The sequence below is a fragment of the Gorilla gorilla genome, chromosome 13 (assembly GCF_029281585.2).
Source record: "Gorilla gorilla gorilla isolate KB3781 chromosome 13, NHGRI_mGorGor1-v2.1_pri, whole genome shotgun sequence".
Classification (NCBI taxonomy): Eukaryota; Metazoa; Chordata; class Mammalia; order Primates; family Hominidae; genus Gorilla; species Gorilla gorilla.
Window position 1 is genome coordinate 91,944,727 of NC_073237.2, and position 24,631 is coordinate 91,969,357.

The 24,631-nt window shown below is 49.8% G+C and overlaps 1 protein-coding gene across 2 annotated transcripts in view; it reads right to left on the reverse strand.

Annotated features, from left to right (window-relative positions):
* PTCH1 (patched 1) overlaps window positions 1-16,785 on the reverse strand; it is a 65,016-nt gene extending 48,231 nt beyond the window's left edge. For both annotated transcript variants that reach the window (XM_019034089.4, XM_055349985.2), the window contains exons 1-2: window positions 16,358-16,785; window positions 14,598-14,790 (exon numbers count right to left, since the gene is read on the reverse strand). In XM_019034089.4, the coding sequence (XP_018889634.2) occupies window positions 14,598-14,790; window positions 16,358-16,558 (394 nt within the window). In that variant the 5' untranslated portion in view covers window positions 16,559-16,785. The remainder of the gene's footprint in view (window positions 1-14,597; window positions 14,791-16,357) is intronic.
* Between the last annotated feature and the right edge of the window lie 7,846 nt (window positions 16,786-24,631).

Genomic DNA, 24,631 nt, shown 5'->3' on the forward strand with positions numbered 1-24,631 from the left:
AATGCTGTGATGAACCTCACAGGACTGTGAGAGCCTTAGCTGACAATGTGTGTGAAATTTCCCAGACCCTTACCCAAGAGCTGAGCAAGTGTCAGTTCACCCATGCCTTTGTCACAGAGCATTGTTTCACTGTCCTGATGTTACAGGGGAGGGGGCATAGCTGCAGAGTTTGGGTGGCTTGCCCAAGGTTACCCACCTTATTAGTAAGAGGCAGAACTGACCCTTTAACCCAGAGTCCAACTGCCCTGCGAGCCTCATGGCTTCTGAGCACCAGCTGAGAACATGAGTACAGCAGGAGGTAGCCTAGGAGCACCAAATTCCACAGAGCACACTAGACAGGTTGAGCATCCCTAATCTGAAGGTCTCAAACGCTCCAAAACCTTCCTGAGTGCCAATATGATGCTCCAAGTGGAAAATTCCACATCTGACCTCATGTAATCAGTCACAGTCAAAACAGGCTCACAACCATGAAGATGACATGTTACAACTGCACAAAAAGTTAACTATAGCAGACCTGGTGAAAATGTGTGATGGGCTTATTGAAAACTAACGCATCGTGCATTCACAACCAAACAGGAAATCATGTCAGTTCATAAAATCAAAGAGAGACGTCTAAGACAGAAACTATTGTTAATGAGGCTGGTGATGCTGGAGGAAACATTCTGAAAAGCCATCCAGCAGATGTCTCCTCGCCCCTACACAACCCACTCCCTGATCCTTCAATTGCTTCTGATGTTTCTTCTCACCCAAAAAAATAAAACATGGTGTACAGTAACCTCTCAGTGAAAACACAGCATTGCAGGTGGAGACCGGAAGCTGCTGTTGTTTAGCCACTGATGCAGGTATCTGGTGATGCTATTGTGCTGCTTGGGTACCCTGAACACATTGTTTTTTTCACTGCATTAATGGAATGTCGTGGTTTTTTTACTGGTAAGTACGTAGGTGTGAATTAGTTTAAGAAAATGATTGCTTATCGGTAGCATATAAATTTTAAGTCAGGAAGGATGGGAATGCCACACAACCAGATTGTCCACATGGGTGGCTGAGATAGTGACATCTTTGCTTTCAGACAGTTCAATGTACACCAACATTGTTTCAGGCACACAATTATCTTAAAATATCGTATAAAATTCCCTTCAGGCTAGATGCATAAAGTAGTTGAAACATAAACAAATTTCATGTTTAGAGTTGGGTCCCATCCTCAAGCTATCTCATTATGCTTATGTGTGAGTATCACCTCCCCTAAAAAAAATCCAAAATCCCATACACTTCTGGTCCCAAACATTTTGTATAAGGGATACTCAACCTGTATTACACTCACAGCTAGAATTTTAGAATGCGTGAAATATGACAATAATCCGTATTTTTATTTAAAGTACAACCATGTTGCATCAAAGATTTTTCTCAGCCAGTGAGGAGATGCAGTTTTTTTCAGTAGGGCTCCCTGGGTCACAGTGGACAGGCCTCATTTTCCTTCTGGTCCCCAGAGAGGCCTGTCTTAGAGGGGGCAGATGAAGGCACACAGAGAACATGCAGCCCTAAGCCTCTTTACCTGCAAATTCTGCCATCTTATTCTCCAGAAATCCAAGGCTTAAGCCAATTCTTTGAAAGGCAAAAGAAGCATCACTTCTGCAAATAAGTTTTTGATCAAGCTCTGCTGATCCTCTCATCCCCAAATCAAGCCAGGCTTAACTTTCCAAAGTGAAGAAAGGCTAGCTAGCTCAGGTGGGATGCCAGCTGACCCAGAGGCCCATACTTCTAGGCCAATATGATTCCTATCCACTGTAGACAAGAGATGTTTCCCTTATCACGCTTCCCTGCTGTGCCCCTCCTCAGCACAGTCTTCTGCACAGAGCTTAAGAAACTTCTGTGTCATTCACACAAAAACCTTTTAGCAAAAGCTTATTGTGATCCACATAAAGATGATCTGAGGGACCAACCGAAGTTATTTTCCACAAAATTCAAGTCCTGCCCATGCACCTCCGTATGTGAGGGACGCAGAGGGGCACCAGGGGCATGGCACACCAAGTGTGCTGAATGAATAAATGAATGCGCAGTCTCAATACAGAGCCTTGGGAACAGGCAGTCATCTGTATAAGTTATTAATTCCCCCCAAAGCCTCAAAAAGTCAATCAGTCAAAACAAATGACCCTTTCAGCCTGAAAAGTACCCACTCAGAGTCCAATTAGGAAAATAGGGTCTGTGTATATGCAAGCGTTGCATTTGCATTTGATTAATCCCATGAATTATCTAACAGCCTCTAGAGAGATTTTCTTTTTCTTTTAGTTGCTCAGGTCCTCCTTTCAATGTTGCATTTACTTACTGTGAGGCCGAAAAAGTACAAATCTCTAAGCGGGTGTAACTGCAAAATTATTAGCACTGCCTCTTTTTTATAATCGAAAAACAAAAAAAAGAAAATTCAGTAATGTGGGCAATTGGCTGAAAATTCACGGGCTGTGAATTTTAGTCCTCTCCCACCCATCTCTTTTATTCAGGAGGAGCCAACCGCTGTCCAAGTTCCTGGGCCGTTTTTCTCTTTATGAGATTGTGCTCCTGCGTGTTGCCATGGGAAAAACGCTACAATCAGCCCAAAGAGAATGTGCCTTCATGAAGTGAGCCCAGTGAGAGGTCAACCACCAAAGCATAACGAGAAAAGGACACCCCCACCTGCCCACGGAACCGCACGGGGCACGTAGCAGGCTGGGCGCAGGTAGTGCGCAGGCGCCGGCGCGGGGTTCTGCACCGCGCATGCGCCGGAAGCAAGCTTCCCCGCCCCCACCAGCTGCTGGCAGTGCCATCTGTTATCAGCCTTGCCCAGGCTGCTCCCTCTGAATGGCTTTCCCTGACGCAGACCTGCTCGCCCTGTCAGATGCAATCAGGTCAGCCCGGCACTCTGCCCACGCTGGACCTGCTGCCTGTCGCAGCTCCCACCAGCTCCCAAGGAGCACACGAGTTCCCGAGACGACACTGCATCTGCCAGGAGGCCCCTTCTTCATTGGTTACTTGCCACACTGGCAAATGAGGGCTGTGCACCGCGCCACCTGAGACAGGCCCAAGAACGTTGCTGACTTCCTGCAGAGCACAGGCGGAAATGTCTTCCATCCGGAACGGCGTACTTTCCAAGCTGGGCACTGTCCCAGGTTCTACCACAACCTCAGGTGCAACCAGGCCGCTCAAGCGCAACAGGCAGGCAGATGCACACCCAGGTCCCGTCGCTCTGCAGGAAGTGGGCGGGCCCAGAGGTGTGATGACGAGCGCGCGCTGGCTCAGAGGCCACACTCCAGCAGCAGCAGGCAGCAGTACCCAGGAACCAACACAGCGTGTTTTCATCAAGCTTAGTTGAAACCTCCTAAAGTCTTCATTAAAAAAATAGAAACAGAAAGAAACCCAACAACAACAACAAAACCCAAGTGCTTCCACGGCAGGCTCTCCATCACAGCACTCAGGCATTGCATAACATTAACCCCAGTTTCCTTCTCTCAGCTTCTGTGGGGCTGACATCACCTCTCAGCTCTGAACAGTCTTCTTGCCATTATCCAGCCTGGGCCTCTCTTCATTGGCCTCCCACTTGAGCCCACATGGGGGAGAAGACAATGCGAGTCTCCACCTTCGCACGCAGGCTCCCTGGCCTCCGGGGAATACCACGCTGGCCTCATTTATCTCCTGCACTGTTCCTTCCCTCTGCATCTGTGCAGGGAGACTCACGTCACTGGGGGCCACTTTCATGATTTTGTTGCCATCAGGATTAGCTGGATTAGGGGCCAGTACATAAGGACCCCCTGGTGCCGTGAGGAAGTTTCATCACCGGGTCAGCGTGGTGTGAACTATATTCTGTCAACACCACCACTTCTTATAGCCACCAACCAAAAAACGGAAGGGTGGAGGTGGGGGCGTGGCAGAGAAAATACCTCAAGTGCAAAATGTATAAACTCATCATAGCAATAAATTCCCGCATCATGCATTTCAAAGTATGTGAGCCATTCAAGACTATCCTTTCAAACAAGAAACCCATGTGATTCTTTTTTTTTTTTAAATCTATAAAGAATTTGGTGGGTCTGACAGTGGAGGTAGGAGGAGTAAGTATAGGTAGGCGAGTAAGTATAGCTACCCAGAGGAAGAACAAAAAGCCCACAAAAGCTTTTTTTAGCCCTTTTCTAAAGCTAGTCAAGCAGTTTGGGAAGAGTTGCACTGCTGAAACCTTATATTTTGTTCAAGGCTAACACCTCCAGGATGGTTAGTTCCTCCTCTTCTAAAGGACCAATGCTATCCCATCCAGCAAGGATATCCCCCCACCTAATGTGAAATAAGACAATGTGGGCAGGAGAGTGGTGGAGGCAATGGTGTGGGGGGGGTAAAAGGATGGGTGGGAAGAAAAAACAGAACTTTTAACTCCTTTTAAAACTTCAATGACTGAATTTTTTCCTCCCAGGGAATCATTTACCTACCTCCATCCTGGCCCCACTCATCTGGACCCTGCATGAAGTACACACACGATTTCTACAGAAAGTAATGGGATTTCTGCAAGTGTGTGTGAGTGTGTGTGTTTTATAGAGCAGTCCTTCTTGCACAGAACTGGGCTGTCCCATCAAAGCCATATCTGTTATATTTCTGTCTTTCTCTTCTGTTTGGCGTATTCACCAACAAGAGAAAAGGAGGTAAGCTTTGGCGGCCCTGACCTGCAGCTGGAACACAATACTTTCGCACAGCCCTGCCGACCCCTGACATAAATTTTACACCGCAGCTGGCATTTACACACTCAGCATTACCATATGTATAGCTGCTCGGTGCTAATTATGCTAATCACCTGTCTAACTCGCTGCTGCGAAAAATGGTTGCATTTAGCAGTCCAGCGCCTCCCAATGCAGCTTACTGTGTGGCTGAAATGTACATTCAGATGGCCCTGAATGGCAAGATTTTTCCACGTTGCTGGCTACATTCAGGCCTCAGAAAAATTTATTCAAGTCAACTGGTTTCGGTCTGCAACAAAAAAGTTACGAGAAAAAAGTGAGTGTGTTCTTGCCCTAACATTCTGGATCTGCTTGCAAGCAAAATGATAAATCAATTGGTGTGGGAAACAAAAAGGGAGAGAGATTTCTTTTGGGAGCCATGTGAAACTGTAGCCTATTAAAAAAAAAAAAGGAAAAAAAAAAGGGTCATCCTATTCCCCAAATCTCTAGAAAGAGCAGTTAATAGATATTTAGCCCTAATCCCAATTCTCTCAAATTGCAAGCTTTGTTTGCAATTAAGCAAGGTATTAAACATGTGCAATTTTTTTTTCTGGATCATGTGTAGACCAAAATGATGGTATCATATTTGTCATTTTTTACTTATTACAACAATGTGTAAATCTCATGAGGAAAATAAAGTAAGAAGAAAGAAAGAATTTCTTAGGCAGCTAGGAAAAATTCTTTTGTTATTTTCTCTTAGACAACCTCTATTTAAAAAGAGGCTGTGTGATGTTTGAGTCTATTTTGTGAAGGTTGCTGGTTTCCCAGTAAAGGAGCAGAGGAAATCAGGGAGTGGGGGTGGGAATGTGGAAGAATTCACAAAAGGAAAAAAAACAGCGGTGGGAGGAGAAAGAGGGAGTCAAGAAGCCTACATTTTCCTTCATCTCAAAATTCCTGTTTTTATCATCACTATTTCTTAAAGCCGTTTTCTCAGATCACTCTGTAGAATAAATTTCTTAAATCAGGAGAATATTGGTGCAGGTATTTCAACAATTCCCCAAATTCAAACTGAAATCCTATTTCTTCCTAACTCACAAAACATGTTCGTATTAATTTTTAAAAACCCTGAGTGTAGTCACTCTCAGGGCTGCTTCATGTTAGGCTATCTGGATGGATAGGTAATATTTGGGTACTCCAATTTCCTGTCATTGCTGGCAGCATTGTATGACACGTTATACCGGAGGGTGGCCCAAAGTGCCAGTGAGTTTCTCACCTCCAAACAATCATCATTAGCAGACTTCTTACTTCAGAAATGCAGAAAGCAGGAGAAAACTGGAAAGCCATTTACTTCAGAACATATCGTGGGCTACATCCCTCAGTGCCACAGAACACCAGACTGGCTTTGCAACCCATCAGCTTTCCAGGCTTGGAAGGTGCACCCACCCGGGAGAGCTTCCTCCCACGGAGGAGGTCATCCTGGAGGCTCGGGCTCTCTCTGCCTCGCTTCCACTCACCTTTCCATTTAACCACCAGCAAATGAACTTAAAGATGCAACTTAAAGATGCTGCTGTGACAAGAGCGCTCTTCCTGTCTCTCCCCACCCTCCATTCTGTCCCACATTTTATAAACTTATCTGACCCAATGAAGCAACACTATCCAAGCCACATCTTGATTTGTTTGGCATCCCAATTCAAGTTGCTATTCTTTGCCATTCCAATGTGTTTATCTGGGTTTTGTAGTTTCAAATCTTGACTGTGCAGCCAAAAACACAAATGACACAACCACCACTGGGCTCACTACAGAGCAGAGGGTTTACCCCCCACCCCCCATCCTCTCAATCTCACACTCTTCTTAAATAGGAGATGGACCACCCTGCCTCGTGGCACGGAGTGGTGTTTACATTGCAATACTTGACTGTGTAATACATCTGGCATTTTTGGGCAGGATTCCTGAGCTAGAGGCCAGAAGCCCTTAAGCAATGATTTAAGGGGGAAAAAAAATCATGCACATTGACTTAACAAAGCCCATTTCCAGTTCCTTTTGCTTACTTTTGTACACGTCTCATTAATAACTGAAAACTATCTTGGTTGCTAAATTGGGTAAGTCTACTGCTTCTTTTCATTTATCCTAACAATAATAAATAAAGGTTGCACTGTGGTATGGGGACTTGCTTCTCACTAGCCTTGCTTTCATAGCAGTGGCATTATGGGACCCACATGCAGAGTGGACTATTTGGGCCAACTCACACCTGGGTTTCTGGATTAGAAATAAGGTCCTGCCCCCACATTATAAATCTCTCCAACAACAAACTTGCCATTCATTAGCAGGTATCTGACTGCCCACCAACAATACAGTTTCCCTAACACATGACAGCTGTTTCTCCAGCCATGCTCTAAACCCCAAATGGAACAGTCATATTCCCTCCTGGAGGGACTAAGGATGGGGCGCATCTTCCTGTACACCAGGCTCCTAAAATCCTCCACCACAGCCCAGCAGTTTCTCAATGGCAGTATTCTGCTGTACGGAAGGCATTAGACATTGCAGTGTAAAGGAAAAAAAGCGCCCTAAATCCAATTTAAAGAGAAAAAAAAATCCAGTGAGTATTATCATAAGCACCCAAATTCAAAGATTAGAAGAGAAAGTAACAGAAGTGTTTATATTTTGATGACCCTGATTATATCTGTGTATTCAAGGAATGTTCCCACTGAGAGAATCCCGCAGAGCTTCCTCCTCCTGCAGGCAGAAGTCCCCTCACCAGCAAGGCCCTCTGCTCTCTGGATGTCAACCAAGACCTCTCGTGAGGATGGACCACATAAAGCTTCAGAGTCGGCCAAAATCTGGATAAGAAATTCCATCGTCTTCAATCTAGCCAAGCTCCATGTGCCCACTGGCTTTGGTGGGAGTTCTAAGCAAGGAAAACCTGAAGTGGGGCACCTGGGAGGGAAAGCCATGGTTTGTGTTCCACTCACTGTCTCAGAAATGCTAGGGAACCCAGTTCTTCCACTGTCCATGCGCCACGGTAAGCACAGGGGACCAAGACTTATCTCCCACTCTCTCTGGCGGTGTGGTATGGGTTGAAGAAACTTGTCAATGGATTTTAAAGTTGCCTCAGCAGTCCATTAAAAAAAGTCATGATTCTTCAACATCTTCTGCCAAGAGCCCATCAAAGAGTGTGGTCTTGGAACCAACCCTAACCAAAATAAGAATGCCAAAGATGCAAATGGCAGCTCTGTATCTAGTATCTCCCACAGCTGGCTTGAAATAATAAATGTTCTCATTCCCTCCTCTTAGTTTGTGATTAGCCAGACTTACTACCATTTCAGAGTTCACACTAGTAACTGCAGAGATCCACTTGGAAGGAAATGACATGGGCAGGTTAGAGTGGTGGGCGGGAGAAGGGGCAGGAGGGAAGGGGGCAGGGGAGAGGGGGAGGAGGCAGCAGAGGTTCTGGGAGCCAGTGAGGGGCACAGGAAACATTAATAGTATTATAATAGGATGACAACAGCTATGGTTATTATGTGGGGGTGTCTGACATAGCTGAAATTCCCTCAACTTTTTCTCCCCCTAAATAGTGTCAAAAGAGTGCCAGAAGTTAAAATACTACATTTATGCAAAGTGGCTTCTACTAAATCTGGTCCCCTTTACAGTTATTTTATAATATTTCCATATTTGTTTTAAAAGCCAAAAAAAACCTTTTACAGTGAAACACATCCCCGAGGAGAACTGAACACTCATCAGGGGCTAAATCTGGGCAGATAGCTGGCATGGTGAGGCAGGAGGCGGCCACCAGAGCGCCCCCTTTCTCTGCCCAATTGTGACTCTCCCCTACCCTAATACAAGCAGGAGAACAGGGCAGACGGGTTTCAGCTTGCCCGAGTGGACAGAGCCCAGGGTCACAGGCAGGTCAGCTTTGAAGGAGAAACTCAAATGAAACATAAACATGGCATTGTGGAAACCAGACAAATCTCCCATGGCTTGTCCAGCCAGCATTAATCTCAGCATCAGCTGTGGTGCATAATCTAAACACACGGATCAGGCTGTTCATACATCTGGAAGCTGTCATCTTCTGGAACCTCCGAGTGGCATCCTATGTATCTGAAACACCCCATTACCCAACCTGTCCTCTCAACTTGTTGAAGGGTCAAGAATGGCAGACAGCAAAGAGATAGGGAGGATTCGCAGGGTCAACTGCCCTGTGTAGAAGACACCTGAGGGCTATTTGTTCTTTTTTAAACAATCATTGGTGGCTTCTCATTTCCAATCGTTTTTCTCCAAATATGAAAGAAATATCACAACTGCTTCCACCTAAATGTGCATACCCAGTAGTAGAAACTAATAAATACCTATAAACATATTCTCCCTTCTAAACCATGTATGGGGGTCCAGGGAGCAGAAAGGAGCTGCATTTTTCTTCCTGTCCCTTGTGAAATGCCCCCAGAATGGCAGCCCCAGAGAAAAGAAAACAGGTGCTCACTGTGGAAGGGCAGTGACAGCAGAGTCCATTCTGCCCTTCTGGCTGGGACTGGTCCCTTGCTGTCCCTTGGTTCTGTTCCACAAGGGCTCCTGGGGGGACAAGGGGGAGTGGTTTGTGACAGAAACATCTGGAGGAGAATGAGACCACCAAGGAGTTCACACACTAGCCGGGCTTCTGAAGGAGCTGTTATTTCAATATGCACAAAGGCAGTGGTGTCTTCTATTAAAGCTTTTCAGAAAGTCAACCATGCTAAAAACCTTCAGGCTACTGGGGTTGAGGTGCAACCAGTCTTTCTGCAAATTTAGATAACCCCCACCAAAAGGTACCCAAATATAAATTATTTCTTTCTTCCATGGCCTCTTTCCTCTTTCGACCCATCACGGTGTTTTTCTTTGACATTTAATGTCATTCTAAGAAAAATAGTTATCTGGGTCTATAAATACAGGAATGGGAGGGGGAATTATCTTAAAGAAGATTAATACTCTTGCATCTCTGCAATGCATTGTAGCCACAACTCCATCATAATAAACGTCTTCCATCTGCACAGCATGAGTCTTCCAATCAAAATCTTTTTATCATCTAAACCAGTGGGTCTCAATGATGATTTGGGACACCCTCTCCCCCAGTGACATCTAGCAATGACTGGAAACATTTTGGTTGTCACAACTGGGAGGGTGCTACTGGCATCTAGTAGGTAGAAACCAGGATGCTGCTAAACATCTTATAGTGCACAGAACAGCCCCCGACAACAGAGGATGATCCAGCCCCAATGTCAATAGTCCTGAGGTTGAGGGACCTTGCTCCAAATTGAAGGAGTGGTGAAACTCAGTTATCTCCTACAACTGATTGCCTGAGTTCAAGAACACTGAAAGCATTAACACTAGCAAGGTACAAACTTGAAAGCACTTACACATACCAAGCATGTATTTTAAAAAACAATTTCTTCTATTTTTCTTAAAAAAAAAAAAAAAGTCAAAGTCGCAACTTGCCTCCTCCTCCCTTGACGCTGGCCTGCAGCAATGTTAACATCCAAACACCAAAGCAATATGGATTCATTTCAAGGCTGCTGCCCTCTGTAGAAAAGGAGGCCAGGAGCTGGGCAAGCTTTTAGAAAAAACAAAAAGCTCAAAGAGATAAATGAATGTTCTATCGCTGGAGAAGCTTGACAAGAAACTTGTTCTGAGGGAGGGCTGGAGTGAGGGGGCTGATATGAAAAGAAATAGATACTGAGGGAGATGGGTTAAAACTGCTTAACAAAAAGGAAATACCAACAAAGAAACAGGCAAGCTTAAAAATAACACCAGTCTGTGCCCAGAAGGGTGAGATCCAGGTGAAGCATACGTGGCTCCAGGGAAAACACCAGAGGCCAACACGTGAGCACACTCATGAGACAGGGATGGCTAGTAGGAAGAGCTGACAGCCCCCAGCCAAGCAGGGAGACTTCTGTGAAATGGCCCTGAGGGACCAGCCCAGCTTCCAGGCTCCCACCCAACCTCAACGACCCACAAAGGGAGGCTGCCCTCCAGGAGGCCACATTCCTGTTCTCTGAGCCTTTGCCCATGCTGTTCCTTCTGCCCGGAATGCCCCCTACCCTCTCCCCTCCAGCCCCTGTGCCTGGCTCAGGCCTCCACCCTTGAGGCCATCCTGGGAGATGTCCCCGATTTTCCTGCCATCTTGGCACTGCTGTCCTTCATGTTAACTACCCACACACCAGTCCGTGTACCTGCTGAATGTTTGGATGGAGTTCCCCTGAGGGCAGAGACTGTGGCTCTTCACCAACATCTCTCTGGAGAGCTTTCTGCAATGGTGGTGCAGAGTAGGTACTGAGAACATGTGCAGAATGAACGCTTCTATTTTTATACAATGACAATTAGTTTCTCCCCCACCTTGCTGCCATGGTCATGTGTTTCTGCAACAGCAGATGTCCACTACATCAGTCAACATATTCTCTATCAAACCTCATTACTCCGCACATATGTGAAACTGATTTGACAATTTTGATTAGCAAACACTATAACCCTAAAACTCAAGCTGGTATCTTAACATATAATTGACAGTTTATTAAAAGGCAATCATTATATGGACATTTTAACAACAGAATACAATAATTCTTATCACCAATTCCTACACACGCACACACACGCGCATGCACACACACGGACTCTTTCTCATCTAGCATATATTAGTCTGCACATTGTGGCTGATGTATTCTGCCCTCTTTATAAAGCCAACTCTTTATAAAGCCACATTTCCCCAGCATGTTAAACAAAGCATGAAAGTCAATTTGAAGACATAGCCTTTCGAGTGGATCCCTTTAATTTGCTGGCTGTATTAAAAAGATAACATTAACATGCCTTTGGCAGATAGGAGGATATGCAGAATAAGACAACGTGCATACACACACACGCTCCTGTGATTTTAAATCGCAGGAGAAGGAGCTTCTTCCAAACTATCCCTCAGCATCCCTCTCCCCTTAAAATCTCATACCTTCCTCTCTTCTGTTGTTTTCTAACTAGGGCAATATGCTACCTCTATCCATTTCGTTTGTGTAGCAAGCACTCTGTTGATGCCCAGTTCATATAAAAATTCATGCCTAGAACCTTAAGAACAACCTACCAAGAAAGCAGCATCTAACAGATTTCTTTGCTGATAGCGATGAGGAATTTATCTATGAGACTGATGCACAAAATGAACTTAAATGTGGAGCTATTACTCACTTCAATTCACGGACGTCCACTGAGGTATAGGACAGCAGGGAAATCTTACTCCTGAATGCAAATGCTCACACTACTTACTGCTGACGTGAACACTCAGCTCACTCTGTCACAAACAAGATCTCTACACAATCACTTCTGCTTTGAAAATGAAATTAAATCTATATGGCTACTGTTGTATAGTCACCTCTCTAGTTGGGTTTATCTGCATTTATGAAACTGTCGCTTCTTCTCTAGGGGCGAGAATGTAGCACAGAATGAATGAATGAATGAATGAATGAATGAATGAGAGATCAAGGACAGGGCAACAGAACAAGTGACTTATGTCATTAGTAGGCAAAGTAGACCTGGAGACAAACAGACAACCCATAGTTTCCCATCTGTAAAATGGGACAATCCTCATCATAAAGACATTACATCCACTATCATGTTATAAAAACAAAACAAAGATAATAATAGCTATTTTATTGAGTCGTAAGGCATGTGATAATATATAACAAATGCCTGGTACATGGCAGTTGCTCAACAAGTGACAGTATTAGTACTGAGTAAATAACATTTGGCCCAAGACCAGTGAGTCATGCTGAAACTGCCAAAAGTAAGCAAAGCGAGTGTGCCCCTCAGAAGTGTCCTCATCCAGTCCATTGAAAAAGAAAAACTTTACTCCCTCTCACTACACAACTGGCAGCTCCCATAAAACTGCTAAGAAGCACACTGCATCTCCTTCCAGGACTTGAAATGGGTCGTGTTATGCAGAAAGCAAGTTATTTCCAGAAATATGCAATGTTAAGAAAATAAATCACATTCTATCTCCTTCAACATGTCAAAGGTCCACTGAAAACTCTTGCTAAGAACACCACAAAACCACGTTTTGTCATCCTCATCCGATGGCAACAAATACAGGTTGGATCAAGTGGTGGATGAGCCGGCCCTCCCTGTGCTCATGCCCTATTCTGTCCTAGAATCTACGGCAGCGCCCCTACAGTCTAGCCAATCACATCACTTCCAAACTCCTCAGCTGGGGCCCCTGCTGGTGTCCCGCCCATGCCTAAAATGCCCTCCTTCCCCTACCGTCTCCAGTTCTCTCCCCCCACCCCCTACCACTCTCTTGTAACTTTCACAGCCCATTTCAACTGTGAACCCAAATGTAGTCCAAATGCATCGAATTCTAATAGTTTTAAATTGTGCAGTGTAGCACACACTTGAGTCTCTTATGGTGCTTAACACAGTGCTAGGGGCATCATAGGTGCTCAGGAAACTTGTTGCTAGGAGCATAATAGCTGCTCGATAAAACCCTTCTTTTATCTACCAGTGATACTGAATCGCTGAACTGAGGTAAATTACTCCATGGATTCAATCCAAAGAACGCTTTTGTATTAATTACCAAACTACTTAAGGCAGGAATGTTTTGTCTTAATTATGTAGACTATTATTTTAATTGTCACTTCTCAACTAAATACTCCAACTCCACCCCAGGCTTGCAAAACTCTGCAAGCTGAATCTTCACAAACAAGGAGAGATTAAGGAAATATTCTTCAAAGTCTCCAACAGCATTCTGAAAGGGATCACTGAAGCGATTATGCGCGTAACTCTTCAGTTTCCGCATGCTGTCCGGAGGAATGCTCCAGGTATTTTGGCTTGAATTATCTACCTAGTCACCTCTACCCTCCCCTACCACCCTCTTGTAAGGTAAGGGATGCCCAAAGTGGTGTTTAGGGTTAAAGTGTTTCCAAATAGCAGGATTTGGAACTTGCCAAAAAGATATATAAGAAACCAGCGGGGGAAAAAAATTGAAACCTGTGTCACCAAAATAATGTAAAAATGTTTGTCTTCGAAAAAATATATATCTATTTTAAATCTGCAGCTGCTTTGCTAAGGTCTCAAGAACCCCCAAACTGAGGAACGTGGATAAAAGACTGGCAGAACCCCTCTGAGAGGTCCCTTCAACCCCGCGTTCTTAAAACATTTCTTTTCTTTGCCTGCAAAATGCAGCCTTCCCCCAGAATAATTCCATGTAAAAAGCCCCCACCCGCGAGGAAACATTAATCTACTTTGCAAACATGCGTTCCAGTCTGTGCCTTACTATTTTTTTTTCCACTCCTTCCACCCCCACCCCGCTTTTTTTGTACCTTGAGACAAATGTTTTTTTCCCTCAGAGTTGAAAGCTGTCCAAAAACAGGACCACACACGCCGCCGCCTCCGCAGCCCCGCGCTGCGCCCGCCCCCGGCCCTCCCCAGCGCGGCGGCCGCGGCCGCCGGGGGCGCGCACACTCCAGCCAGCCGGAGGGGTGGCCTCTGGCTCCCCCCGACTCCTTTTTCTTTGGACGCGGTGGGTGGGGGTGGGGGAGAGAAGGAAGCCGGGCCGCGGAGCGGGGCCGGGAGAGGCCAGCCCCGGGGCGCCTCTCGGGGCGCGGCCCAGGCGGACAGCGGCAGCGGCGGCGGGCCCGGGGCCCCCGGCGCGCAGAGTGGTCCGTCCCGGAGGGGCCCCGCGCCCCCGGCCCGCCCCCGCCGCTCTCTCCCACCACACCTCGGCCGGCGCAGCGCCCCGAGTAGATTACAGCGCGGCCTTTGTCGGGCGGGCCTGGATCCCGGCCAGGCGCCCAAACAATAAACAATCCCCCGGGTGCGGGCAGGGGGTTTCGCCGGCCGCAGCCAGGCTCTAGCTGTGCGCTGGCGAATATCTCTATCAACCGCGAGGAGGGACCGGGCCGGGGGCGCGGGCGCCGCGGCGGGCGCTCTTACCTTCCACCCACAGCTCCTCCACGTTGGTCTCGAGGTTCGCTGCTTTTAATCCCACCGCGAAGGCCCCAAATATGAGGAGGCCCACAACCAAGAACTTGCCGCAGTTTTTTTGAATGTAACAACCCAGTTTAAATAAGAGTCTCTGAAACTTCGCTCTCAGCCACAGCGGCGCTTTCCGGCCAGTAGCCTTCCCCTGGGGACGAAGCAGAAGGGAGGAGTGAGCGCCGGGGAGTCGCGGCCCGCGCGCCCACGCCCGCTTGCGCGCACCCGCCCGGTGAGCCCCCAACAGCCGTGGGGGCGCGGGTGGCCGCGGCACACGGACTCGCCCTCGAGACTGCAGCCCCGGCGGATCTGAGCGTCATGGGGGGCTCGGTCATAAATCAAAGCCGGGCCGCAGCGTGGGAGCTGCACCTCGGGGACATCAGGGCGCCCCCACCCGCGGGATCCCTGAGCGACTTGGGGCACTGGGGCTGCAATACAGAAGAGGAAGCCGAGGTAGAGAGGAGAGAAACCACTCGACACAGACAATATTCACCCCAGAGCTGAGAAGGGAGGGGCTGCGTAATCCCAGCGATGGAGCCCAAGGTTCAGGAGCCAGCAAACCAGTTCTGCTCTGTCCATCACCCTCGGGGACGGGCGCTAGGGGCGAGCGCTCTTTGGAACAACATATTGCGGGTTCCCCCAAGTGGACCCCCGCCGAGAATGGTAGTAAGTGGGGATCCACGTGGTGAGCGCAGCCGCCGGAGTTCACTCCCGACGCATTTTCATAGCGTGGGGAGAGGCTGTGTGAGCTGAATTAGGAAGTGGGGCAGCCATCTGCAACTTACGACAATATTTGTGATCGGAAGAGGGCAGCCACATGGATCTTTCCCTCCTCTCCCTTCCTTTCTGGTTAAACGTAAAAAACTGCCGAGTGCACAGGGAAGGGCTCAGGCCGGCGCAGGCTGCTCCCCGGCGCGGCGTTTTCCCGGCGCTGGCCGCGGCCCCGGCGGGCCCCCGTCTGGGTGCTCGCCTTCCCTGGATTCCACACATTTCAGCGAGGCTCGTAAACACAATGAACCCGGCAGCTCCGCAGACTCGCACCGCGAATTTAAGGTGGCAATTTGTTTACAACTTTTCCTCCCCCGACCAGGCCCTAAGGAGAGGCGGCTCAAAACCTGGAAAACGGGGGGGATATCTTTTTCCGAGAATAATTTTTTAAGGGAGCAGAGATTTCATGCTCAACAAAAGCAAAACTGGCTGCCAAAAAAGGAAACCACCTTTATTTCGGCTCCCTCCCCCCTTCTTCTCTCCGCCTCTCTCCACTCCGCCTCCCCCTCCAAGATGTTAAGAAATGTGGCAGCCGTACAGGGGTTTAGGCTGCAAATAGGGGCAGGGGCGCAGGAGGAAGGAGTTCCAGGGCAGGGGGCACGGGGCAGGGCAGTGCCGCGGCCGCCCTTGAGGTGGTCCGCCGTGGACGGCTTTCCAGTGCTCCAGAAAAGGCACGCCGTGGAGGGCGTGTGTATACACACACACACATACACACGCACACACACACACCTCCACCCCCTGCGGACCTCAGACAGCCTTTTCCTCCCAGGACCAGAGGGAGGGTTTGAATTTTTCAATCCCCACTTGTCTGCTGCTTTTCCTGGAGAGGTGTGAGTGTGTGTGTGTGTGAGAGAGAGGGAGGGAGTGTGTGTGTGTTTGTGTGTGGCGGGGGCGATCCCAAAGAGTTAGAGGAGGGAAGAGAAAGTGGGAGGAGAGAGTCTGAAATGCACCTTGGAAATCTGCTCCAGAGCGAAGGCGGCGTCGCAGTAGCTGGGCCGGTGCAGATAGTCCCGGTCCGGCGCGGCAGCACGGCGCAGCCCCCCCGTCCGTCTGCGCCTCCCGCCTCCAGCCGGCCGGCCCGGGGCACCGATACAGCCGCTGCCGCCGCCGCCGCGGTCCTGGGGCTCGGCGGCGTTACCAGCCGAGGCCATGTTGCCGCCGCCGCCGCCGCCGCCGCCGCCGCGGGGACGGAGGCTTCCCGGGCGGCCCGGCGCGCTGCTGCCGCTGCTGCGGGCTCCTGGCGCGCCTGGGCGCTCGGCTTGTGAGGACGCTGCTGGCCGCAGGCTGCTCGGGCTCGGGCTCCGGTTGACAGACCAGCCGCTGCTGCTGCTCACACGGCGGGCGCTGCTGCCGCTGCGGCCGCGGCCGCTGCCGGGGAGTCAGACCCTGCGCCTTCCATTGCCACATTGCGCGGGGGTCCCGAGGTCTCTGCGGCTGCCGCTGCCCACATCCAGTTCGCGGAAGGGCGAGAGCCGGCGCGCCGAGCGAGCCTGTCCTTCGGGCGCTTCCGCGGCACTCCTTGCGGTCCCCAACTCCCCCTACCCGCCCCCCGCCCCGCGCCGCGACCCCTTCACTGCAGAAAGAGCCAGCGAATCCCCGCTGCTCCCGCCGGCCGCGCTGGCTCTCTCGGCGCCTCCCGGGTCGCCCGAGCGGCCGCGGAGGGCAAGCGCAGAGCCGCCGCCGCCGCGGGGTCCGAGGGTGCCCGGCGGGTCTCAGCGCTGCCGGGCCCGGGCAGCCGCAGCTGCCGCTGCTCCCGCGGTGGCTGCTGCTGGCGGTGGCGGCTCCAGGAGCTGCTGCTCGGGCTCTGGCTGCTGGGTTCGCGGTGGCTGCTCGGTCCCGGACTCTGCTTTCTTGTGCTCCTCGGCAACCCGCTGGACCATTCTGTCCCCGTGCAGCGCGCCTCTCTCGCTCCCGGGACCTGGGGACTCCGCTCTGTGTGTGTGCAGCGGGCAGCGGCCGCAGCAGCTCCTTGATTCAATAGATGAGATGGAAGAAGAAAAAAAAGAACTCTCTCCATTTGGAGAAAGAAGAGGAGGAGGGGAGGGGGTGGAGGGGGAGAGAGCGAGCGAAAGAGAAAAAGGCTGGAGCTCCCGCCCCCGGGGCTGTCAGATGGCTTGGGTTTCTGCGACGCGATTGGCTCGCGGAGGGCAGAAATTACTCAGCAAACATGACTATTATTAGCTGCTTAGCAACAGCTCACCAAAGTAGAGAGACCACCCAGGTAGGCAACCCAGTGTGTGCATCCCCGGCTTCGGGGCAGCCTCTGAGAGCGCCAACCTTCTCGCATGCAATACTTCCATTAAGGAATGCTCCCCCTCCTTTCTCTCTTATTCCTTTTCTTTTCAACAGTGTCTTCTTTTTGTGGGATGCCCTTTGCGCGCACACACGCGCGCGCACGCACACACACGAACATTTGCCTCGCGGTAGACACGGGGGGAAATGTAATATTTTTTTAAGCGCTTAAACAATTTCTGAAATTCCTCAAAGAAAAGCCTTTCAGAGGCACCTTGGCCTCAAGCTGCAGCAAATACTGGGAGGTCCGGCTCGCATTCCCAGGCCTGCACCAATAATGACAGCGTGCTGGATAGTGCGCCAGTGTGTGCCAGATTTTTTTTTCCTCCTCTCTTTTCTTTTATAACTAAAGGGAAGACTTAGGCTCTTGCAGGGAACAACGCTTCGCATTAAGATAAACAGAATGGAAAGTTAAAGAGGAAAGCAAGGACGTTGGGAAAAGCCACCTTTCTTAAAATCCGTCTGCCCCCCCGCCGCTTTCTCCCCCCAACTTAAAAAAAAAAAAAAGTCTTGGTTTGAAGGAGTCCGTGTTCTATAAACGTGGAATCCAGACACCGAAGCAGTCTTGTAGAGGCAGAGGCGTTTTTATTTGAATCTCGAATGTGACATAAGTAAAAGAGAAACAACAGAATCTTTTTTTACAACTTAGAGAAACGGAATTGTTTCCTTGAGAGAGTAAAGTTTTCCTGATTATTTTGGGTTCATTTGTACACCCCTTTTTATTAACCAGATGTTTATATAGTATTTTTTTTTACAAAACTCGGTATGCATGTTATATTTAATAATAGTATGACGTAGGAGATTATAAATGCCCCGATGCTGGATTCATTCAAAACAAACTGTGCGCGGATCGCGAGGATTCGTCCCGACACCGCGTCCAGTGTCACCAAGGCATCCCGGGGATTCGCTTCCCGCGGAGGAGGAAAACACGCGACCCTTTGAGGTGGATTCTGGAGCCAGACACGTCTACACAACTAGGCTTTTTATTTAAAAAAATTTTTGTTTTCGGAAAGTGGAATGTGTTTTTCTTACGTTTCCAAGTTATTACGTTCCTCCCTGCGGTAGGAGCCCGACCCGCAAACCCTTGATTTGCTTCACTTTATTATTTTTTTTTTAAACGGGGTTGAACTGCAGAGGGACTGGCAGTAGCGAGAAGTCTAGTGAAGTCGTGAAATGGGGCGGTGTGGCTTTAAGATGCACACGGTGTATGTTCATTGAAAAAAAAAGAAGAAAGAAAGGAAAGGAAAGGAAAGAAAGAAACCCAGATGGAGGAAAGGGGGAGGAGCAGGGAGAAGGCGGAGCTCCGGTGGCCACGTGACCCCGCGCCAGGAGGCCCGGTGCGCGCGCACGTGTGCTCGGGTGCGCGCGCGCGCGCCCGGCTCCGGGACTCCCCGCGCCCGCGCGGCCGGGGCAGAGCAGGTAGGGAGGCGGATACGCCGGGCGGGCGCCGGGCCTCCAGCGCGGCCTCCCAGGAGCACAGGCGAGGCGCGCGCCCAGCCGGCGCGGACGGACGTGCCGGACGCGCCGTAGTACATTCCTGAAGGCGGACCGGCCCCCTTACGCTGCCCAATGCCCGCGCCGCCTCCCCGCGACCGGCCAATGGTCGCGCTCACGAGTCCCTGCCCATTCAGCGGCCCCGCGCTGGCTGCCCGGGCGCGCTAGGGGCTGCAGCGGGGCGCGCCGGCCACCGGGGCGGTCCACGCGGCTCCCGCAGGGGGCCCGTCCGCCGGCTCTCCCCGCCCCCTTCCTTCCTCCCCGGCGGTTTCCCCTCCCCGCTTCCTTCCCTCGGCCTGCGCCTTCTCCTTGCTCCCTCGCCCCGCTCCCTCCCTCAATCTCCCCTCCCCCACCAGCCTGGCCACCTTCCCTCCAGCCTCTCCTCCTCCCCGGCTTCAGGGGGAGGCCCTTCCCCCGACCCCCTAACCCGCAAACCGTATGCGGTGCCGGGGTCAGGGCGGGATGTCCCGAGGAAGAGAGGGAGACGGGGTGGAGGTGTTTGGGGGCGTTCGCGGGATCCGGAGGGGGACCTGAGCACCGGGCCAGCGCGGAAATTCAAAACTCAGACCGGTTAAGGAGCACGTGATTTTGTGAGTGCCTCAGGGAAGGGCTGCGGAAACTCGGAAGGCAGGCGGGCAGCACGCGAGGAAAATGACACTGTTGATAAAGAGCTCAGACGGCTCCACACATTGCCAGTTTCATCTTTGAATACAATCCTGATGTTTATTAGGTTTGATAAATAGCAAAAAACAGGAAAAGAGGTTTACTATTCTAGCTTTTCTTACTGAATGGTTATGCCGACACTTCAAGTCGAACCATTGTGTGTTTGCTTCTGGAAATTGCTTTTTAAAAACTGGGGGAGGGGGGTAGTACCCCTAGAGTTTTGCATGTTAGCCTTTTTATATTTCAAGCTTGCTGGAGGGCAAGGAACCACGTAGCCAAAGACACGTTGCTATGTTTGTCTTTTCAAACTTCACCACGTTTTGGCCCAAAACTATTAGTGTTTCGTCTCAATCTTTTCCTAGAGGGATTTCAGTATAGCTTCTTTGGAAGAAGGAATTCTGGAAGGAAATGGTAAGCTGTGTGCCCGTAATGGATCCGCCTCACTCTCCGCACGCGGCTGCATGTCCTCTGGTTCCGGCGGCTGCCACATGCACGTCATTTCAGTGGCAAAGCCTCTTCCACTCAGGCCCATATCCCTTAGTTTGACTTAATTCCTAAACGTTTTGAACATTGATCCCCGGAGCTTTCAGTGCCCTGAGCCCCCTCGCCCGCTGTTTGATGGGTTAACTTTTCAGCATCTCAGACAATGGTCCCGGCCTGTAAATTCTACCCGTGGGTTCCAGGACGCACTCCGGAGCCTCGGTTCTAACGAGCGCTATCTTAATCTCCCCACCCCCCACCCGCCGCTTCCCCTGTGGTCTGCTTTTTTCATACTTAGAGATGAATTACTTTGAGGATCTAATTGGCCTTGTTTCTGTAACGTTTTAAGAAAGGGAAGAGGAGCCAGTGTAAAAGCCTGCTCGACTTGGGTGGTCAGGGCTGAGGCTGCCCCCAATTTGCCTCATTGCTGATGCATGCGAGTGCGACATTCCCAGCGATAATGTTGTTCCTAATCAATCTGCCCTTATTTACATTTGTAAGCATTGTCGGCTTTAATATGCATGCCCTGTGCAGGGGACTGCTGTGCCACACCGGGTTTGTTAACTTCAACTAACCACAAGGATTCCACAGATCTGAGATGCTGACTGGGGCAGCCAGACCTGCTAAGGTGTCCTCCGGGAAGACAGTCCCTTTAAATGGCCCTTCTGCCTCTGGCACCCCTTGTGACAGTTACCAAATAAAAATAAGTGGGAACTTGGGGCCTTATCAGCCAGCAGGAGTTGCCAGCCTTTATGAAGCAACAGCTGAGTGTTCCATTTCCCCTTTCCAAGTAAAGTTCATCTCAATGCATAAATTGTCATTTTGGTCTCCCAGTCATGATCCAAGACTTCTCGTTGGAGTGTGTAGTTTTCAAAGCAGATGCCTTAAGCTCTCCGGATTCCCTCACATCTCCTCCCTTCTCTGTTTCAATACTACAAATATCCATGGCCACACCACACACATTTCAAAAATGACATCAGATTATCGAAATGATGACAATGAAATAAAACATCTGCCCTTTGTGTTGGGATGTTCCAATGGTAAGCAATTGTGGAAGCCAGACTTGGTGGAGTTATGAAAAACCACAGTGAGATTTAACTTTTCACTGGTTTCTCAGATCAAACCAAATGAGTCTTTAAAATCCAATGTAATTTGGCAAGTTTTGCAGAGTATAAATGAATAAAGGGGTTAATGTATTCCAGTAATTTGACCCTGGGGCCATTTATAATTTTGTCTACTGAGTTTAATACTCTTCCAGAAATACAAGGAATTGCAAACATGATTTTAAGTCCTACAGTATTTTTGTTGAGAGGGTCGGATGGAGAGAGGAATTGGGGATTTGATGCAATATTCTTTTACTGCATGGGGAGCCCAGGATACAGGATGTGAGTGATGGTCAAGGCAGGGCTTCAGCAGTTCCAAGCAGGTACCTTGAATATGAGTTGAGTCGACTCAACTCAAGCCAATGTGCCACCATCCACCACATTTTCTTGGCTCCCTAAGAATGCCTTACTATTTTCTCATTGGCAGCTTTTGTATATTCTTAAAAGGTGATGGTAGAAAATGAGTCTAAAAGGTTTCAGGGAAGTCGGGGGCGGGGTGGGGGGAGATTCAGCAGCTACAAAATGTAAAACTACTGGGCTTGACTCCCCTCCCCTACTCCCTTCCACCTTCTGTTTCCTCCCCTTATTTACCCCCTCCCCAGGCTGGAGGAAAGGGAACAGCTCTAGCCAACTTGTCAAAATAATGCTGCTAATTACCCCTGATCTCCTTTAATGGGAAGCTGCTCCTAACTCCACAAAGGAGTAAATGAGGGGTCTACAGCACAAACCCGGGAGCACTGGCATTTTTTGAGCTTACAGTGAGCTGGGGGTGGGGAAAGTGGCAGAGGGGAGTGTCCTGAGAAGGTCCCAGAAATCTCCACATTGATTACTCCAGGTTTAAATACTAGCTTGAAAGGGGAATTAGACTTTATGTATTGCCAAAAGCTATTGGTATTCTCTTGCTAAGCATGTCACCAACTGCTGAATGTTCAGAGCCTACTATGAACTTGAAAGAAAACAGAGCATTGACCCCTGCATTGATCCCTCTCTCTCCAAATATATTCTTACCCACATTGCTTTCTTCTCATGGATAGAGATGTATTCCTAAAACACCCAGACTTTGAACATATTTTGCATCCTTCCCTCTCCTCGCCTCTCCCTGTCTAATATATCTCTATCAAGCTTTGCGTTTGCTAGGAGGCACACCATTCATTTCAGTGATCTCTGCTATTGGGTCCTTCATGAAAAAGAAGCTGAGCAACATGATCCCTTTGACCCACTGCTGGAGCAACAAATTTATTAGAAATATAGGCATGAGAAATGAAAGGGAAGTAAAACAATTCCAGCTTATTGTGTGTCTTTCTTTCATACTGCTAATCCGGTTTACACATCACGCCTACACGTCTCAATAGGGCATTATACACTGTGGCAGAGGCTGGAGAAAATAAAAGGTGTGTGTGTGTGTGTGTGTGTGTGTGTGTGTGAGAGAGAGAGAGAGAGAGAGAGAGAGGAATGAGGATAAAAACAGGGGAGACATATTTTAATCCACATTGATTAACCTCATCAGTTTATCTGTAGAAAGTTGAAGATAGTTTGTAAAACAGCCTTTTTCTTTTCAGAAAATAATTCCAAATGGTTCTAAGTTTTGTTCAAATAGCTTCAAAGATTATGACTACTTTATAACCATAAATTAGATACACCACTCACAGTGAGTTTGAAATGAAGCTAATACCCCAAATTGAGAATGGCGGGGCCTATTGATGTCTACCTTGATTCAACATTTTAATTGAAACAGATCATGGTCTCAAAGGCATTTTATAGCCTTGTGGAAGGAAGCTGGGTGACAACTGGAACACAAACTCACAATCGAAAGCCCCTTGTTTTACAACTTGGGCACTCCATGCACCTGAGGCAACAATTTATTTGGAGTACCACCCAGAAATTTTAAGTTGCAATAACAAAGGATGACACCATAAAGCATTGTCTTTCTTTGTGGAGGCGATTAATTGCATGCTGAACTACTGTCGCCAATAAACACAGAAATAAATAAAAACCTAAAAGAAATGAACACACACAGAATGCTGAAAAAGGACTATTGTGGTAGTTCAAGACCTCAGTGATCCAATTATCAAATATTTAGAGCCACCCATTGTGGCTCTTTATTATTTATGTCTAGTTCTTTTGTATTTCTCCTCCCCAGGGAGGAAGAAAGGATAAAAAGGGAGGAAGACGGTCTTCTCTCCCAGGTGCAGGAAAACAGGTCTGTGGGTGTCTTCCACAGCCACCCACCCATATGGTTCTTCTTAGGTGATGGAAACAGATCAGTTTCCCTGAGAGTGTGCTCATCCTCACGCTAGCATCATTTTAAACATGAATGTACTAAATACGTGGAGACACCAGAGGCACAGTTTCTGGGGGTCTTGGGGTTCAGCGCTGGGCCCGGGCCTGTAAAGTGCGAATCGGTCCGGCCCGCCCCCGGGCTCCCCTGAGGCCGCACTCTGCACTCTAAGCACTGGGCTGGTCGCCCATCTCTGTAAGGGTGGCAGCCACCCGAGCGCCTGAATCGGTGGGCATAAGAGTCACACACACCACCTCTCTTACCCACCGCCCCTTCCAGAACTCCAAAAGCCCCTCTGGCCCTTTTCCCGCAGCATGGGAGGGGAGGTGGGTAAGGTGCGTCTCTTCTAGCCCGGGTGTCCCGCACCCCTAGGCGTGCGTGCGGGCTCGAGAGCGGGTCTGCGGGGCGCGAGCGTGCCCTTCCCTGCGGCTGCGGCTGCTCCCGCGAGCTGGCGGCAGCGGCTTCCGCGCGCGCGCTCTGAGCCCCCTCCCCTCGGCGCTGTCACTCTCCGCACCAGCCCTTCCATCACCAGCTCTGCCTCCGCTGGCGAGTCAGTAGCCACCACCAGGCTGATGAACGGAAGCCAAGGTAGCGACCCTTTCAGGCGTGAAAATGGGAGCTCCGGCGACCCCCTCCGTGAGAATTCCCCCCGGAGCCGTTCCTCAGCCGGGGCCCGCCGCGGCCAGTCCCCTCCCCGCCACGCGGGGCTGGCCTCGGGGGCGGGGGCCCGGGCGTGCGAGCGAGCGTGGAGGCGCGGGACCCGCGCTCCCGCGCCCAGGCGGCGCAGCCCACCCGGCCCCACGGCCCCGGCGCGCGGCCCGCCCCTCCTGCCCGGCGCTCGGGGCTCGCTCCTCCGTCCGCCGCGCGGGGCGTCCCGCGTCCCCGTGTCCCCGCGCCGCCCGAGGAGCACGGCG